Source organism: Juglans regia, chromosome 13 (assembly GCF_001411555.2).
Source record: "Juglans regia cultivar Chandler chromosome 13, Walnut 2.0, whole genome shotgun sequence".
Lineage (NCBI taxonomy): Eukaryota > Viridiplantae > Streptophyta > Magnoliopsida > Fagales > Juglandaceae > Juglans > Juglans regia.
The window spans coordinates 26,210,922-26,230,728 of record NC_049913.1 but is presented as its reverse complement, the minus strand read 5'-3'; the positions used below and the strand labels follow the sequence as shown (position 1 = coordinate 26,230,728).

Below are 19,807 nucleotides of genomic sequence, written 5' to 3'. Positions count from 1 at the left end.
GTTTTTATGGTTGACGAGTTTGCCCTTAGGGTTTGTGAATGGCAGCGAGTAGTTACTAGTGATGGAATTTTGAAATGGGCTTTTATTATATAAGGCCTAACGGAGGAGGTGTTGGGCCAAGAATGGTGAGTCTGTGAATCTGTGATCCTTAGTCAGTCCATTAAGATCCACGAAAATTAAATTAGTAAAAATTTAAGAAACACAATCTTTGGATATATCATATATACCCTGGGATTTATTTTTTAAAATAATGCTACGGTTATAAAAATATTTTATAAAAGTATACTTACAAATTAATGTGATTTTTTCATAAAAAAAAAAATTAACGTGATTTCATGTGATATTTTAAATTTATTTTATAATAAAAATAATTTTACTCTGATAATCTAATTGTGAAAAGTTATCACTTACCTCCTTCGAAATATATGAGCAATTCCCTGCCTATCATGCATCAAGATAGCAAATGAATAGTGATGGAGGGGAGAAAGAATATGGGAGACACTCAGGACGAAACTCTTTCTTCCAAATCTGAATGGAACCTTGGCAGGAATGGTTCTATATCTTTTGTAGCTCTTCTATTGAATCTGGGGTCGTTGCCTTTACTTGGAAACTATGGCACAACATATCAATGTTTTGAATTTTGTTTCGTACTGGTCGGTACGGCCAAAATATACCATATTGACCAGATAGCCGATACAAAGAAGTATATTGTTTTGTATTGCTAATAAAAACTTTAGTCATATCGGCTTATATATTGGATTTTGGCCGATATACAAATGTTGGCTTTTACTTTTTTTTTTTTTTTCATTTCTTCAAACTATAGGCTCATTATTTTAGAATATAATTTATATATATAATTTATTCATATATAGACTATTCTAAAATGGTATCGGTATCAAAATATCTTATTTTAATACCTCGATGGAAAGGGTATTTAAAACATTGCAACAAATTGCCTCTGGTTGACAGAAAACAACAATGCGGAATCCAACTGGCTTTAATGTGATTGCTGCAAAAATTACTCAGAATTTGCCACTCATGTCTTCATGGATTGTATTTTAGCATAAAAATTGTGACGATTCCTTTTCTTCTATTTCTTTTGGCCGGCTTCCCATGTCGTCTCTTATGATTTGAAAGACAAAGCTATATCCTGGTTATCTTTTTCAAAAGTTCTTATCAATTTCACAAGATTGCTCAGCTACAGCCTCCTTCCATCCATTATTTTTTGGGAGATTTCATTGGCTAGAAACAAGTGAAAATTTGAAGGGGTTCACATCTCATAGCAGACTGTTATCCAAAACCTTTCCAAGTAGGACTAGAAAGCTTAATTCCTTATTAAAATATAGTCACCTCAAAACAAGTTCCACTTTGGCTATTGAAGTAAAAAAAAAATGTTTGATCAAATGGTTTTTAGGCCATATGGAAACTCAAATGATCAAGAGTAGATAGGATGGCCAAAGGCATATGGCCTGTTGGCATAACACCCAAACTTTTAAATTTGAGGTCTTGGGTTTGACCCCCTCTCCCAAAAAAAAAAAAAAATGTCGGTAGGATGTGGTGGTGTCTTAAGGCACCTATCAGTTCTTTCATTATCGGTTTCTATCATCGTTTAATTAGGTATTGACATATGGAATGGTGTTTTGCAGATTTAAAAGTATTTTCCATCCAACTAGACACAGATATATATATATATATATATATATATATATATATAATTTTGTCAATATATCTCTTCATTTTATTAGTCATCAGTTAGACCGTATTGAAGAAAAAATTGAAAGCTTCTACTCAGACTACTAAACTTGAAAAACCTTTGATTAATTTACCAAAAGATAAGGTAAGGCTTAAGTCCCAAGACTAAACAAGCCAAAACTCTTGATAAAATTAATTAAATACTTTCTAATCTAAAAAAAGAACCCTCTACTAGTGCTTTGAATAGCAAAGGTAAATGAGTGATTTTTGGTCTTTTTTTAGAAGACTTATTTGATTCTGATTCTTCTGTTGACGAAAATATTGTTTTACTTGAAAAAAAAATTTGGCAAAATTGATTTACAAAAACCTTGTATTAAACGATTTTCTAAACAAGAAATATTGTATTAAATTGATTTACTTGAAAATATTGATTTACTTGTATTAAATTGATTTACAAAAACCTTGTATTAAAAATTTGGCAATATTGTATGAATGAAATATTGATAGATTATCTAAACAAGAAATCTTCAATAAAATGAATCAAATGTCTGTGGTTGCAAATGCATATGTTTATAATAACACTCTTGGTCAAACTGAGATTGTTGATTTATTAACCACCGGATTCCCTAGTACTCTTCTTTATTGGTGGGATAAACATTTCACTGAAGAGTCAGGAGAAACCATTAGAAAAGTTGTTAAACATGATGATGATGGTATGCTTATTTTTTATGAAACCATAAGACGAGATATCCTTGGTGGTGTTAATACTTTGATTTATATTATTGTTAAACATTTTATTAGAACTCCCTCCAATATTAATAGTCATATTAGTAATTATTTGAATAATTTAAGATGTCCTACTATGTCTGATTATAGATAGTACCAAGATGTCTTTCTTTCTAGAGTAATGCTTAAAGAATATAGTCAGAGACCATATTGGAAAGAAAAACTTATTGATGAATTATTTCATTTATTTGCTCACAAAGTTAATGATGAATTTACTGATATCTCGAAACTTTTTAATTATGACAATTACATCTATGGTGATATGATCAATACAATTAAAAAATTTGGTATTAGTATGTGCAATGATAAAAAGAAAAAAATATTCGTCAACATCTCAAGAATAGAAAAAAAGGCAAGTATGAGATGAGAGATTTTTGTGAATAATTTGGTCTTCCTCGGAAAAAAAAAGCAAAAGCATAATAATAAATCTTTTAAATACAAAACTCATGCTAAGAAAAAACTATAGTAAGCATGATGATTTTTATAAGAAAAAACCTACTGATTTTTATATAAAAAAAAAATCCCCTATAAGAAAAATACTTTTCAAAATCCTTAAAAATAAAAATGTTCTAACTATGGCAAGTATGGTCATTTTTCCAAAGAATGCACCAAAAAGCCTTGTAAATTTCAAAACAAGCTTAATCAATTAAACAGTAATACCAATGATCATGAGGAACTGATTTGGATTTTAGAATAAAAATCCTATAAATCATTTGATATCAATGAATTTAGTTCAAGTGATTCTGTTTATCACTCATAAACTAAATTTTTTGATTCTCCCAATATTAAGCTTGGATGTAATGATTTTTGTTGCAAACCTTTGAATAAAATAATCAATGTTTTAACTAAAACTGAAGAACATTAAAATCTTTTGTTAACTTTGCTCAGCCAAATTATTGATCTCGAGCTCAAAGAAGAATTTCTTCAAAAGTTCAAGAAAATCATGGTTCGTCAAGAAGGTGAGAATGCTAAATCCAAAATTAGTTTTGAAGAAACCTTGGGACAATTTGATAAGAAAAAGTCCAAAGAAATTTCTATTAATGATTTACAACGTGAAATTGTTTCTATTAAAAAAGATATTGTTGATCTCAAAACTGAGATAAACAATATCAAATTTGACAATAACTTTTAAACAATAATTGTTATGTTTAAAAGTTGATAAACAATTTGATCAAAATATTCCTTTCGACAATGATGAGCAACAAAATGATGATTCTGATTATAGTCAAAAGGAAGTTCCTCCTTCTGACAACAATAAGATTTGTTTAACCCATCATATTATTCCTCCCAACTGATTTTCTAAAGTTACTATTATTGTTTGTTATGAGTTTGAATTCATTGTGGTTGCTTTGATTGATTCCAAATCGGATATGAATTTTATCCAAGAAGGAATAATTCCTAATAAGTATTATGAAAAATCTATTGAAAAATTATTTTATGCTAATGGGTCTCAAATAAAGATCAAGTATGAGCTTAATAATGTACATGTTTGCCAAAATAATATATGCTTTAAAATTCTTTCTATACTTGTTAAAAATATGACAAATAAAGTAATGCTAGGAATTCCTTTTATCTCCTCTTTGTATCCAATCATTTTAGAACATAATAGCATTATTACTAACCATTTCAGTCATAAAGTAAAATTAAAATTTGATTCAAAGTTTGATATTGATACTAATGTTTATTTGAAATCGTTGGTTTCTGTTAAAACAAAATATTTGAATTTCCTACAACAAGAAATCAAATATAAAAAAAAAAATTGTTAAACAATTATCTAATAAGTTGCTATAGTAAAACTGGTCGATGATGTTCGTTCTGATCTTTTAAATACCTTTTAGCATAGAAAAATGGATGTTGTTTCTTTGCTTTATATTAAAGATTTTTCTAAAAAAAATATTTCTACGAAAGCTCGACCAATTCAAATGAATAGTTAGACTTTAGAATTTTGCAAAATAGAAATTCAAGATTTGCTCGCTAAGAAAATTATTAGGAATAGTAAATCTCCTTGATCATGTGATGCTTTCTATATTCAAAAAAATGTTGAGATTGAGAGAGGGACACCTCTCCTAGTCATTAATTACAAACCATTGAATAAAGTCTTAGAGTTGATTAGTTATGCTATCCCAATAAGAATGACTTGATTCATAGGTTAAGTAATGCGATAGTCTTCTTCAAGTTCGATATGAAATCAGGTTTTTGTCAAATCCAAATTAGCGAGTTAGATAAGTATAAGATTGCTTTTACTATCTTCTTTGGCTATTATGAGTGGAATGTAATGCCTTTTGAGCTCAAGAATGCCCCTAGTGAGCTCCAGAACATTATGAATGATATCTTCAATTCATTCGCCCATTTCACCATTATTTATATCGATGATATTCTTATTTACTCGAAGTCTATTGATGAACATTGAAAATATTTGCATTCATTCCTTGACATCATTAGACAATATGGTCTTGTTGTTTTTGTTAAGAAAATCAAATTGTTTCAAACCAAAGTGCAATTCCTTGGTTATGAAGTTTTAGAAGGCAAGATTTGACCTATTAATCGTGCTATTGAGTTTGCTGATAAATTTTTTTGATGTGTTCACCAATAAACTCAGTTACAAAGGCTCATTGATTCATTTAATTATGTCGCCGAGGTTTACAAAGACATAAGGAAATATTGTAAACCATTTTTTGAGCGATTACAATCCAACCCTCCTCCTTAGACTAATATTCATACTTCTATTGTTAAGCAAATCAAGACAAATGTTAAAACTCTATCGTGTCTAAATATCCCTACTACTAGTTCTTTTAAAGTTGTTGAAATAGATGCCTCTAACATTAGTTATGGTGTCATTCTGAAATAGATTATTTCACAAGACTCATCTAAGCAAATCTTTCGCTTCCATTTCGGAGTCTGGAATACTGCATAAACTAATTATTGTACTATTAACAAATAAATTTTATCTATGCATCTCTAAGTTTCAAAGTGATTTACTAAATCATATATTTTTGTTACGTATTGATTGTAAAAGTGCTAAATATGTTCTAGAATTTTTTTTTTGAAAACATTGCATCAAAACATATTTTTTCCAGATAACAAGCTATTTTAAGTGTATTTGATTTTGATATTGAATATGTTAAAGGATCCCAAAATTATATTTCTGATTTCCTTACTCTTGAATTAGAAATGATGAGTAAGAAAAAAGAAAAAAGCAAGATTATTACTCTTCAAATTCTTGATAACAAACTTGTTAAACATGAGTCTACTACTCCTCTTGATATTGCTAAGAGGTTTACTATTCTTGGTAGTATTCCTATCATTAAGCTTGCTTCATTTTCAACTGCTCTTAATACTCCATATGATCCTTATGTTAAATCTATTAGTACTACTAAATCCCAACTCTTTTATCATGCTTCAAAAACTGAATATGTAAAGTAACTCTATGCCCAAAGCCTGTTTTACATTGAATGCAATTGGTCCATGTACATTGATCCCTTCAAAACTGCTTTTGATTTTTTTCCTTCTGGTTTTCACTAGATTCCTAAAAGTCCTACCAAAAAACTCCAATATTATAATGTTATTCTTCTACAAACAGAATCCCTAATAATCAAACCCAATACGATAAGATTGATAATACCAAACTGATCTACCACAATGCTTATATATTAAATCTAGTTATTGAAGAAGAATGAGGAACATCCCTATACTTACAAAAAAATCCTAACTCTAATGTTGCTAACTGCTATTTTGATTACATTGATGCTTGGTTCAAATTCATGTTATTTTAAACCCCAGACATTACACATTTTTGGTTCTTTAATTTTGATAAGAAATTTAAATTTAATTTTCCCATTTGGTTTTTGAGATGGTGATATCAATTTGACCCTATTCCAATGTCTTTACTAATAAATTTCAAATTGCTGTTAAGTGTTTTGCTAATGTTTTCAAAACGGATCGACATAGTCTGAAGTTTCCATACTTTCTCCATTTTTGCAAGAAATACAAAGTTCTTTAGATACTAAAATAGAGTACATACTAGCTAGGTGCTGATGACATTTAAGCACTCCCTGACTGAATTGGGTAGCCTTTGAAGAAGTTCAGCTGTGCAGCAATGGAGTTTCCCATTGTTGGGGGGTAAAATGAGCACGTGCACAGCCCACCGAAGACCCATAAAAGATTGAAACCTACTATGTCAGAACAGAAGGGAGGAAGAGAGAATCTACAAAAAGGAGTTGATCAACCAATAAAGCTGGAGGAGAGATGACATAACGTAGGAGGGATGAGACATAAACCAATAAGATAGACTAGAAGAGGTAGGCATTGACTTCATTTGGAGATCTGGAAGGAAGGGAAGAACAGAGAGCTCCAGACTCTATGGAAGCAATTGTAGAGAGATGGAGAGAGATTATAGTGGATTTTACACCCCAAATTCGTGGCTGTAGACCTTAGTGCCTAACCACATAAATATTGGTCTTCTTTATTTCCTGCAATTAATTATCAAGCAAACTATGGATGAACACCTTAAACACACTACCACCAAGAACAACCATGCGAGAGGAGAGGGTCATTCATATTGTGAAGGCCAGAAAATGTATCAACACCCACCATGCAGTAGTGTTGGTAAAGAAGGCACTCAAAAGAAAAGATGAAAGAATTACATTCCACGAACTATAGGAAATGTAAGAAATACATCTACTTCATACATACAAGCTTAAAATTACAATTTAGAACGAAGTACCAACCTATAGTTTTTAATGAACACGTCATGAATGGACAAATACCGATACTATATGCATATATGATTCATCTCTGAAGGAAGAGGGCAGCTCCAACCAAGCCCAACCATAATGTCAAAGCCACCCAGAGAGCTCTACTGTTCTCAACTCCACTAGGAGGCCGCCATACCAGAAAGTCACTAAGATAGTCTCTGGATGATGGAAGCTGATTGGTTGTTGACCAACTTCTCCTTTCATCCTTGTCCTTGTATTTATCACTCCATGTTCCAGCATAGCTGCAATAATCACGCGCAAGCAACACATCCAATTAATTTCTATTATTACTCAAAATGTCGCACAAATCAGAGTCTGAAACATGAACAGTCAGTAAATGCAAATTCAACATTCCAAAAGAAAAGGCAAGAGTCAAGACCAGGGTCTTGGATGGCATCAATCAAGGCCAAAGTCATTGAATCTATGAGCAAGAAAAATCAGTGATGAAAATATTTGCTGAAGGTTGAATGCATTCACAGATGCTCCATTTCAAAACTACATTCTGTAGCTCATTAAAGAAGCCAAAGCTATTTTGCTCCTGATGCCAGTAAATGGCCCAATGAGGATGAGGACATCAAATTCAGTTATAATCACATGGATTAGCATTAGATTTCAAACTTTTGGAGATCCATTAAAAAAATAATTGTGCACCAGAATATTAAGGCAGTACCTAAGTAAAATTAGGTTACACTTAGATGACTTGATAGTGTTCTAGGAGCCCCTCATGGTCCTTAAATACGTTGCAAAGAAAATAACCTCCAGCATCTTCAAAATGTTTAGTGAGACTTGGATGACATTAGCAAGGTTAAAATAAATAGATTTCTACCAATCTCAATAGGGCTCTTGAAACATTGACTGCATTTGTACAAGGACCAAAAGACAGAACCTTTAGTCAGCAGATTAGGCACCGCCATAGCTCAATGAAGAAGGAAATACATCAACTTCATACCAGCAATGATGTAATACGGTCCTATGAAACAGAGACTTGAAAAACTTCAGTTCACTAGTCTTCAAAGTCCAAAGAGCATAGACTAGCAGGAGAGTCTCTCTCCATGACCTTTCACCACAAAAAGCTTCATTTTTTATGCCCGGCATCCATTCAATGCCATCTTTTTTATCTCATACCATATTGAAGACTGAACAACAACCCAATCTCGACGGGAAAAAAACAACACAAAACTACATAAAATAAAAAAAACCTCTATTCGTGAAATGAACGGATTCTTTTATTTTTTTTATACGACGGGAAATCATTCCACGGCAGAGCCCACAGAACGACTCCATGAAACCTAAAATCCCGGGAGACTTGCACAGCAACCCACTACCATGGCAGTTGGAGCACATGCACACAAGTTTGCCCTGACCACTTGGGCTGCCCACGGGTGGGTGTGAAATAAACGGATTCTAACAACCAGGCAAATCAACAACCAGGTTAACATGCAAGTTATAACTGAATGAAAAGAATCAAAATTACCTGTCATAACTAGAACCAATGAGCGGTATAGTAACCATCTCCTCTTGGGAAATCTTTAGCTTCGGTGCCTGCAAAATGTAACGAAGCTCTGCAGCTTGGCGTCGGATGCTGACACTTGGGTGCTTCCTTTCCAATTGCTGGTAGAGGTCAATACAATCTGCATGGCGGTTATTGGCTTCGTACGCCATAGCAAGCCATATTTGAATCTGGAAACACCAAAATCAATCAGAATCCTTTCGTTTTCAGTCGGTGACCAAACCATCTCCTACCCAAAAGAGAATTTTCGCAGCGGGTACTACACCAACCTCACCACCAAAGAGTGTAGGCCTAGGGATGATAGTGAGGGCACCTTCAAGAAACTCAATGGCCCGTCCGTACATTCCCTTTCCATAAGCCTTTTGGCCCAACTCGAACATCAGCTGTGCCGTGGCTCTCTGCTCCGCCTGTTCCTTAGCCACCTGCCTCTCTCACACCCAAACACAACAAAATCTGATTACACTTCGTGGCCAAAACCACTATAACCAATCCAATAAACAAAACCATACCAAGGCTCCGCAGTCCGCAAGCCAGGTTACAAAAATATACAAAAACTCCGAAAATTTTACCTCTGGAAACTAGAACAACGAAACACCATAGAAAGAGACTAAGGAACCAAACAAATCACAAAGATTTAGGATCCACCAGCTAACCTTTTCGAGCTCTTTTTTAACTCTCATCCTCTTCTCCTCCTCGGTCTCTTCTTTACCCTCACCTTCACCATCCTCCAGTCGACTCTGCAACTCCTCCGCTTTCTTCTCCAACTCCCTCCTCTCCTCGATCTCCTTCACTCTCCTCCGCATTTCCTTCTCCCAATCGAACGGCTCCTCCTCTCCCTCTTCGTCGCTTGATCCCGCATCGAAATCCACGCCGTTGACCTTCGAATTCGCCTTGCCACGGGCAACGACTCGCTTGTTCCGAGCCTCCCCGTCCGAGTCGAAGCTCTTGGAAGCAATAGAAGCGTAGTAGGAAGCGTGAGGGTCGAATCTCTTCGGCAGGTTCAAAACGACGTCGAGCGCCACCGGACGGCTCTTGCGGTCCGCTAGTAGGGTCCGAGGCGAGGCCAAGTCAAGCAACAGAGCTAAATTTCCGAGAACGACGGCCATGACGCCGGAGGATAGAGCGGAGAGAATTGAGGGTGAGGGATGGGGTTCCCGCTGAAAAGACAGTTGGGAGAGAGATATTTGGGCTGTTGAAGAAGTTGTAAGGACAAAAATGCCTATTCAGTTGCTTACAATGTCTTGGAATATTTTTTTAACCTTCCTATTATATTCTGTATATTTATTTAAAAATTTCATTTTATTTTTATATTTTATTTTATTTATAAATATATCTAAAATTATTTTTATTACGTGATTATAAAAATAAAATAATATATTTTTAAATAAATATACAATATGAAATTTATATTTAAAATTTTTATATCTTTTATAAAAAATTTTAAATATAAACTTTACACTTTTCATATTATTTAAAATATATAATTTTATTCTTTTATCATCATATTTTATAAAAAATAAAATAAAAAATATAAAAATAAAATTATATATTTTTTAAATAACGTGAAGAGTGCGAGACTTCTTTACGATATAACTCATTTTTTATTTTTCGTAGGGATGCTATCGTCCGAAAGAATGTGAAACGTGGCGTTATGTGGACGAGAGCCGTGTGGCAACTGTTGCACCCTCGGGCTTTCTCGCGGAAAAGGAAGCTTGATTTGAGTTGAACACGTCACTGAGAAAATCGTCGCGTTTGTTGAGTGAAAAAAGTTACAAAGATACGATGGCGTCTCAGGCATTAAGAGCATTTTTAATGGTTTTTTTATCTTATTTTTTAAAATATATCATTAAAATTTATTTATTTTATTTTAGATGACATACATCAATTTATTTATTTTTTTATATTATTTACATATTATATTTTTTTAATATTTTTTATAACTATCAATAATATTCTCATATTTTTTCATATTTACAATATCTACCTATATAATTATGTTATATTTTAAATTAATTCAAATTTATAAGTCAAATCAAAATTTAAATTGATTCAAAATATAAAAAAGGAGATTATCTTACAAAAATATTTTCAAAATATATTACGAGAATATTCAATTTTGATAAATTTGAAAATACATTCTCAAGATAATTGTGAAAGAATATTAAATTTAGAGAGTTTGCTAAAAGTTGATGGTTTTCCAACTACAATAGGCTCATTCTCGGTTGATGCACACATAGTAGCTATACACACAGTGTTGGGAATTTGGACCTCTCAAATTCACCTTCTAGGATCTACTCTTTACAGGAATATCAAGAAAAATTGAGAAATAATAACAACATAAGAATTTATGTGGAAAACTCATCAATTGGAAAAAAAACCACTAAATCCAGAGAAGAAGATTCACTATGTAAAAAATTGTTACAATCACACAATTTTTCTTCTTACCTCAAGGACACCCACCAAGCTACCCCACTAGCAAAACCTTGACTCTTACCTCTTCTCCTTCCTACAAAAGGATAACAAAAAAATTTTACTAGAATCACAAGTTACTAGTTAAGTTATGACTTGATGCACTTAATCAAGAAAACTAAGCCCCCTTATATAGGTCATGAGCCTTGCCCCTCACTCTTCTAAATTCTCCTACCAATGTGGGATTCAAAGGAACAAACCCAACACATAGGAACTACACCCTGCACCTGTAAGTTTAATCATAATGAAGAAAATTGTACACTTGCAAACTTGGCCAAATAAAATAAAGATTGAAAGTGAAAAAAAAATTCCATTCTTGCAAATCAGTCATATGTCCAATTGCATCACGACTGGTAGCAATAAAAAGGCATTCGGGATGACTTGCACCAGTATTCGAGATGAAAATGGCTTTGAAGTCAAATGGAAATACACACACATGATGGGTAATATATTATGAGAAATGATAGTTGCAGTCGTGACTGTGCATGTACTGTGCAATCACTTTGAAAAAATTGAATATATATGGTACTCACATGAAAAAAAATAATTTTTTAATAGTGGACCACACTTTTTTTCAAAACTATTGTACGATACTTACGCATTCCACATCTGCATGTAGCATTGCTCATATGTTACATTACTGGCTTATCGTGTTCAAAGAGGCAATTTGTTTTCCATTGTGCTGTCTTTTTGCCATCTTCCTACAATATCTTGATTTTATCAGCATTCCTATTTTTGAGAAACCTGTTCTTTTAGTAACAGAACAGACCAGCTAGCTGGAATGCCAAAACTATGGACTGGCCTTAAAATCACCTCAATTTTTGAATAAAGACTCAAGTGGAATTAGATAATATCGGTTATGTATATTATCTATAAGTTCAGAACTTCAATTTGTAAACAAAATAACAAACTAAATAACTAGGCCACTATTAAAATAGAGAAAACAGCAGACATACACAAGTTGTTTGTGAAAATGTTTCACTGTGTATTTCGTTCTCACAAAATGATAAATGTACAGTATGGATATATATAGATATTTACATAACAAAATTGATTGTAAAGGCCACTCTTACTGTGACACCTAGCCCTACTATTTATTCTTTATGTTACAAGGAATATGCTCAGATATTTTAGATGATTCTTGCTACTCTTCTTGTGATGTTGTTGGTACCTTAATATCCCCCCTCGATTCGAGCAAGACTGAGGCAAGAGTAAGACTAGATCAAAGAAGTGAGAAGTGGGCTGTAGACAAAGGTTTGGTGAGGATGTTGGCTATTTGATCATTGCTAGAGACAAAGGCTACATGTAAAGATTTGGTAGCAACTCTTTCGCGTACAAAGTGGTAGTCTAGTTTCACATGCTTTGTTCTAGAGTGTAGGACAAGGCTCATGGAGAGATAAGTTGCGCCAATGTTGTCGCACCAAAGAGTAGGTGGCTCCGATAGACTAATACCAAGTTCCTTGAGAAGTGACTGTAACCAAAGAAGCTCACAAGTGGTATTAGCAACTGATTTGTACTCAGCCTCCATAGAGGACCGAGCTATAGTAGGCTGCTTTTTAGAGCCCCATGAAACTAAATGATTTCCAAAATAAATGCAAAAACCTCTAGTGGATCACCTATCATCTGGGCAACCATCCCAGTCAGCATCAGAGAAGGCTGTCAATTTTGTAGAAGAGGATGAAGAAAAAAATAAACCAAGATGACGAGTTGAATTGAGATAAAGAAGAATGCGTTTTACTGTTATCCAATGTGGAAGACAAGGATTATGCATATATTGACAAACACGATTTATAGTAAATGAAATATCAGGATGGGTGAATGCAAGATATTGCAAGCTCCTAACGACACTACGATACCACACCGGATCCTCATACGTACACCCATCTAAGGTTGTGAGTTTATCAGAACAAGACATAGGTGTTGTTATTGCCTTAGAGGTGTGCATATTAGTCCGTGTAAGTAAATCATTGATGTACTTAGTCTGAGACAAAAATAAACCAGAGGAGGTTCTATGAGTTTCAATACCTAAGAAGTAGTGTAGCAACCCAAGATCTTTGATAGGAAAGTATGTGCGGAGAGCAGAAATAAATTGAGCAATTAATTGAGGATTATAACCAGTGACTAAGATATCATCAATGTATAGTAATAAATAAATAGAATCAGAACCAGTTTGCAAGATAAACAGGGAGGAATCAACACGAGAACATCGAAAACCAAGGGAAAGTAATCTATCACTAAGTTTTGAAAACTAGGCTCTAAGAGCTTGTTTTAAGCCATAGATAGATTTATTTAACTTACAAATATGAAGAGGATAATCGGGATTTACGAAACCAGGGGTTGTTTCATGTAGACTGCTTCCTCAAGATCCCCATGAAGAAATGCATTTTGTATGTCGAGTTGATGCAGAGCCCAGTAAGAGGAGATAGCTACAAATAGAAGGAGTCGAATGGTTGTGGGTTTGACTACGAGACTAAATGTTTCAGAATAATCAAGCCCATGCTGCTGATGAAACCCTTGAGCTACTAGTCTGGCTTTATGCCGCTCAATGGTTCCATCAACATATCTCTTTGTTTTCAAGACCCATTTTGAACCAAGAAGATTATAGGTAGAAGAAAAAGGTACCAGAGTCCACGTTTTGTTTTAAAGAAGAGCATCCAGTTCGGAAGACATGGCAGATCACCATTCTTGATGCTTTGAGGCTTCGGTATAAGAAGATGGTTCCTCTGGGACCACGAAAATAGGAGATGAGACGGTTTGAGTGAGAGAGACTGTAGATTTCGAAGAAGTCCATGGAATGGTACCATCGGTTCATTGTCGAGGACAGAAGGTTCATGTTTTAGATCTAGTAACAATAGGATGCTGAATGGGAGAATCAGTGGCTGTAGAAGTAGTGATGAAGTCGGTAGTGGTAGGATTGGATGGAGGTGAAACAATCGATGGAGACGATGGCAACAAGATGTTGTTTTCTGTGCTTTGATGAGAAGTGGCAGGTCTAGTAGACAATGCCGAGGAAGAAGCCCTAGACTTTGTTGGTGAAGATGGGGAATCCAATGAAGGCCTTGGTGACGTGGGAGTATTATTGATGGGTGGGCTGAGACCATTATTGGATGAAGATGGAAGAATGGTTTGTTGTGGGCCATGTGGATGAGATGGCGTAAGGCTGGGAAGAGAAATTGATTGAGAGAAGTTAGACTGCGTAGATGAAGTATTTTTGGGCTGCTAAAAAAAAGGAAAAATCATTTCGTTAAAATGGACATCTCTTGAAATGAATGTGCGGTTCGTATCAATGTGAAGACATAAGTACCCCTTGTGATCAGAACTATAGCCCATGAACACACACTCTTTGGACCGATAATCCATTTTATGGGAATTAAAAGGTCTCAGGTTGGGCCAGCAAGCACACCCAAAAACTTTGAGGAAGGAGTAATCTGGATGTTGACCCATTAAAATAGAAAATCGAGAGTTATTGTCTAGAAGGGGTGTAAGCATACAATTTATTAAGTGAGTGGCTGTTTGAAAAGCCTCGGCCCAATATTTGTGTGGAACCGAAGTATGAGAGAGTAAGGCTAGACCGGTCTCGACTATGTGACGATTACGACGTTCCACACTCCCATTTTATTGATGAGAATATGGACACGTAATTCGATAAGAGATGCCTAATATGCGAAAAATAGCTTGAAGGGGTCGAAATTCACCCCCCCCCCCCCAAAATATGTTTGGACTAATGTAATAGTTGAGGAAAATTGATTTTTGACAAAATTAATAAAAGCAATCACTATTGTGGAAACATTGGATTTTAATTGCATTAGAAAGTACTATATAAATTTGGAATAGTCATCTATGATTGAAAGAAAGTAACGAGATCCCTTTGTTGACAGAGTAGACGAGGGACCTTATAAAAAAAAAAAAAATTGAAAGGGATAAGTGGAGCAGCTAGGAGAAGAAGGATGGGGTAGAGCATGTGCTTTGGCTGAGGTACAAGCTGAGCAAGACTGGAGTGAGGTTGATGTGCTGAGAGGAAGACTATGTTGACGAAGAATGAGTGAAGTTGTGCATGGGCTTGGATGACCCAGTCTGGAGTGCCAGAGTTGAGCTGAAGTTCGCATACCCATATGTGCTTGAGGTTTTGAAGTAGAGATGGAAGTTGGGAGCTCTGCACTTGTTCGTAGCACATACAATCCGTCTTCAACATGGCCCTGAAGAAGAACAGCCTTGGTGCATGAATCCTTCACATAGAAAACAGAGGAGTGAAATTCAAAATAGACTCTATTATCTTGACAGAACTGACGGACAGAGAGTAGATTTTTAGAAATCATATGAACATGTAATAAATTGGTTAAGAGAAATTTGCCAGTGTTAGAGGAAAGTTGAGTTGAGCCTGTGTTGTGGATAGGAAGATTGGAGCCATCTTCGATGCTCACTGTGTCAGTTCCTTGATAAGTTGGCGAGTCCACGTTAAGGTTCTGGAAATCTGAAGTGAAATTATGACTTGTTGCTGAGTCTAGAAACCAGATGTTATTTTGGGATGAGTTTGGGTTGATAGCAGTGTAGTTTGGAGAGAAGGATGAAGGTGGAGGAGACTGATACCTATGGTCAAAACGGTAATAACATGTGATAGCTGTGTGTCCACCTTTTTGACAGACTTGACAAATGGATTTGTTATAGAAGGGAGACCTAGTGGGACGAGGACTAAGGAGAATGCTACAACCATTGTGGCGACCATGACCACGACCTCTAGAGGGGTTATTGCGACCACGATTAAAATTATGGCCTAATGAAGGGTTTCTAACCGTGTTGTTGGCAGTACTGGATGTGCCCGAAAGAAGAGACTGGGTCTGGTGAGAAAGCCTTGACTCGTGGTTTAAGAGATAGCTGTAAATCTAATGGGGTGAAAGAGAATCTGGTCTTGTGGTGAGAGAGGTAACTAGACTATCATATTCAGTACCTAGTCCTGCAAGGAGGTAAATGGCGAGCTCGGAATCGTCTAAAGGACATCCTGCAGCTGCCAGAATAGAAGCAAGTGACTTGACTTTATTGTAATAATCAGTCACAGAATCGGCTCTTTTCTTGATAGTTGCTAACTGTAACTTAGTATAAATAAGATGGGCTGAAGATTTTGCAGCAAAAATATTTTGCAAGGTTGTCCAGACCTCACATGAGGTATAACAGTCAAGCACTTGTGCCAAGACAAAATCGGACAGTGATGAAATTGATTGTAGACATTATCAATTTATCCTGAAGACGCCATTGTGTATGAGCCGGATTTGATTTATCATTGAGTGTGGTTGGAGGTTGTGGAAGTGAACCATCCACATATGGGAAGAGCTGATGACCTTCCAAGAATTGAAGGATCTGCGCTTTCCATATTAGAAAATTTTCAATCGTGAGCTTGATATTAATGAAATGGGAAGCTGTGTTGAAATCGGAAGGATTGATAGATGATTCTTTAGGTGCCATCGTTAGAGAGGTGAAAGAAAGATAAAAGAAAAAAAAATGATGAAAAGTAGTTAGACACGAGTCGTGAGGCTCATGATACCATATTAAAACAGAGAAAACAGCAGACGTACACAAGTTGTTTGTGAAAATGTTTCACTATGTATTTCATTCTCATAGAATGATAAATGTACAGTATGCATATATATAGATATTTACATAACAGAATTGATTGTAAAGGCCACTCTTACTGTGACAACTAGCCGTACTATTTATTCTTTTTGTTACAAGGAATATGCTCATATATTCTAGATGATTCTTGCTGCTCTTCTTGTGATGTCGTTGGTGCCTTAATAATCATCACAAGAAGAGCAACAAGAATCATCTAGAATATCTGAGCATATTCCTTGTAACAGAAAGAATAAATACTAGGGCTAGGTGTCACAATAAGAGTGACCTTCACAATCAATTCTGTTATATAAATATCTATATATATGCATACTGTACATTTATCATTATGTGAGAATGAAATACACAGTGAAACATTTTCACAAACAACTTGTATACGTCTGCTATTTTCTTTGTTTTAATAGCCACCAAGACCTTTATACCCAACAAGCTAGCTCTTCCAATATAACCTTCCCACCTATCGCATAAACCTGCAAAAGGAACTAACGGTGCCACATACTGTCCCTTCCAATATTTTGTAACAACAAGGCATGAAATGAGAAATACTAGTTCTTTTAGACCACCACAACCCAGTTTTACTAGACAATGGTACTAGGATATGTTTCTTTGGATGGGGAGTATGTCATTCTGAATAGTTTTAAGTGGCATTATAGGCTACTGATTCTCTAGTCAATTAAACAACTTACAAAGTAGTATTCTCTCTCTATTTTAAGGTACATCAATGGGTATTCGAAAAGCAAAATAAATAAGTAAAAAGAAGCAGCAAAGAACCTTTTTTCCTTTAGAAAAACTACTGACCTTCAAGAACATATCAGCAACAAAGGATGAGCTGAATATCTCATCCTAAAGCCAAAAAAAAAAAAAAAAAATCCCACGAAAAAAAGAGAGAGAGAGAATCAGCTTTAAAAAGAAAGAATCAATTTATGAAAACGCTAATGAAATTAGAATTGGATTTAAAGAAATAACCTCAGTGACTGAAATTTCCAAAGATTGAAATTTGTTAGTGTAATACTTCCTCGACTTTGTGGAATTATTGGTCACCCACTCGAAAAAGGAGGAGCGACGAGGATAATTTTTTCATAAGCTTTACCTTAGGTGGACGACGGGATGCTTGAACTGGAAATGTAGAAATTTGAAACAACAAACTGTGGTTGATGGAATATGAGTGGAACCCAACTGTGAGGAAGGGAAGACGCGTGAAATAAACAAAAGTTGGAAGGGGCTGAAATGAAATAAAGTGAAATTCGGTAGTGGAGAAGAAAGTACATGGAGAGAAAAATGAATTAAAAATAAATACAATTGTGAACAGTGCACGCTACATGTAGCAGTAACACTGTAACAAACTAGAAATTATAGATAAAATATAAAAGCCATTGGACGGGATTTTTGAGTTGATTTCTTTAAATTTTATAGAAATATGGATATTACATAACCCATTAGGAATGCTCTAACATTTATCTTTTATTTTTACAATTTATAATCATTTCTCCCTTAACTTTTTAAAAATAAATATATTGATTATAAAAATAAATTTATAAATAATTTATTTTGATATATTATAATTTAATTTTTTTATTATAAAATAAATATATCACATTTCGTTAAATTAGTTTCTTTGGTGGATTTTTTTTTTTTTTTATGAATCTAATACCGAGTTTTTCCTCTAAAATGGGTTTCCTCCAACCCATTTAAAATAGATATATGATTTTATTCTTAAATGTATTTCACAAAAATAAGTTTACAAACTTTATAAATTGTAAAATTCTGTTTTATTATAAAGTAAATATATGTACCACATCAAGTCACATTAGTTTATAAGTTTACTTATCCTTTTATGGATTTGGCACTTCTTTTAAAAAAGTTTCCACATGTTCTTTGAGTTTGTAATAAATATACATTTCTTTAACGAAGGAACACATTGTTAGATTCTATTAAGATGATAAAATTGTTTTTGAGTATTTTAAATAATAATATAATATTTCATTTTTCTTATATGTTTAAATAAAATATTGTGCATTGTAATGGCACAACCGAATCTCAACAAACGGATAAAGCTAAACAAACAGATCAAGATCAAGATCAAGATCAAAACAAACATGAAGATGAAGATCACATTCACGGAAGCAAATCTAGGAAATAACAGACTCTCTGTAAATTTAAATATTTTCAAATGCTTGTAACCGATTTAGTTTATTCATAAACATCTATAAATAAAATAGCATGTGATCCTCCTAAATTAAGAGAGGAAAACATTTCTTCCATCTATCTTTATTTTACTCTTTATGGTATCAAGAGCCACAAAGACATACGTTTCCCATCCATGGCCTCCAACGTATCCTCTGCCAGCAATTCTTCCTCCAACTATTCTTCTTCCTCTACTGCCAGTTCCATTCTCCCCACCCAACTCCATCATTTCATCACAATCAAACTCACCAAATATAACTATCTTCTTTGGCGAGCTCAATTAATCTCATACCTCCATGGTCAAAATCTATTTGGTTACCTAGATGGCTCCATTCCTTGCCCACCTATCACAATTCCTTCCTCTTCCAACAACTCCACACATGTCCCTAATCCCGAATACATTCACTGGTCACAACAAGATCAAATCATTCTAAGTGCCCTACTCTCTTCCCTCATTGAATCCCTTCTTACCCAAGTTATTAGTCTTACAGTTTCTAGGGATGTCTGGCTCGCATTAGAGAAAAAATTATCTTCCACTTCCTCCTCCCGAATCCTCAACATTTGTTTCCAACTATCTACTTTTAAAAAGGGATCCCTTACAATCACCGATTACTTCACCAAAGTCAAACAACTTTCAGATACTCTATTTGCCCTTAGTCATCCCCTAAGCTCCTCAGAAAGCACTTCATATCTTCTTGCTAGTCTCCCCTCCTCATATGACTCACTTGTTACCGCTATTACCACTAGATTATATCCCATCTCCCTTGATGACTTATATTGCTGCCTACTC

General features: G+C 34.5%; 1 protein-coding gene across 1 annotated transcript; it reads right to left on the bottom strand.

Moving 5' to 3' along the window:
• Nucleotides 1–7,096: 7,096 nt before the first annotated feature.
• LOC108989744 lies at nucleotides 7,097–9,971 on the bottom strand. The gene is made up of 4 exons (XM_018963466.2): nucleotides 9,396–9,971; nucleotides 9,012–9,164; nucleotides 8,707–8,912; nucleotides 7,097–7,474 (listed from the first exon to the last, which is right to left on the bottom strand). The coding sequence occupies exons 1-4, from the start codon at nucleotides 9,846–9,848 to the stop codon at nucleotides 7,267–7,269; spliced, it is 1,020 nt and encodes a 339-aa protein (XP_018819011.1). The 5' UTR covers nucleotides 9,849–9,971; the 3' UTR covers nucleotides 7,097–7,266.
• Between the last annotated feature and the right edge of the window lie 9,836 nt (nucleotides 9,972–19,807).

Excerpts from the sequence above, each read along its gene's own strand:
- LOC108989744 (XM_018963466.2), bottom strand. The coding sequence starts at position 9,848 with ATGGCCGTCGTTCTCGGAAATTTAGCTCTGTTGCTTGACTTGGCCTCG. Across the intron at positions 8,913-9,011 it reads CTACACTCTTTGGTGGTGAG|ATTCAAATATGGCTTGCTAT; the intron begins GTTGGTGTAGTA and ends TGGTGTTTCCAG. Across the intron at positions 7,475-8,706 it reads ATTGGTTCTAGTTATGACAG|CTATGCTGGAACATGGAGTG; the intron begins GTAATTTTGATT and ends TGATTATTGCAG.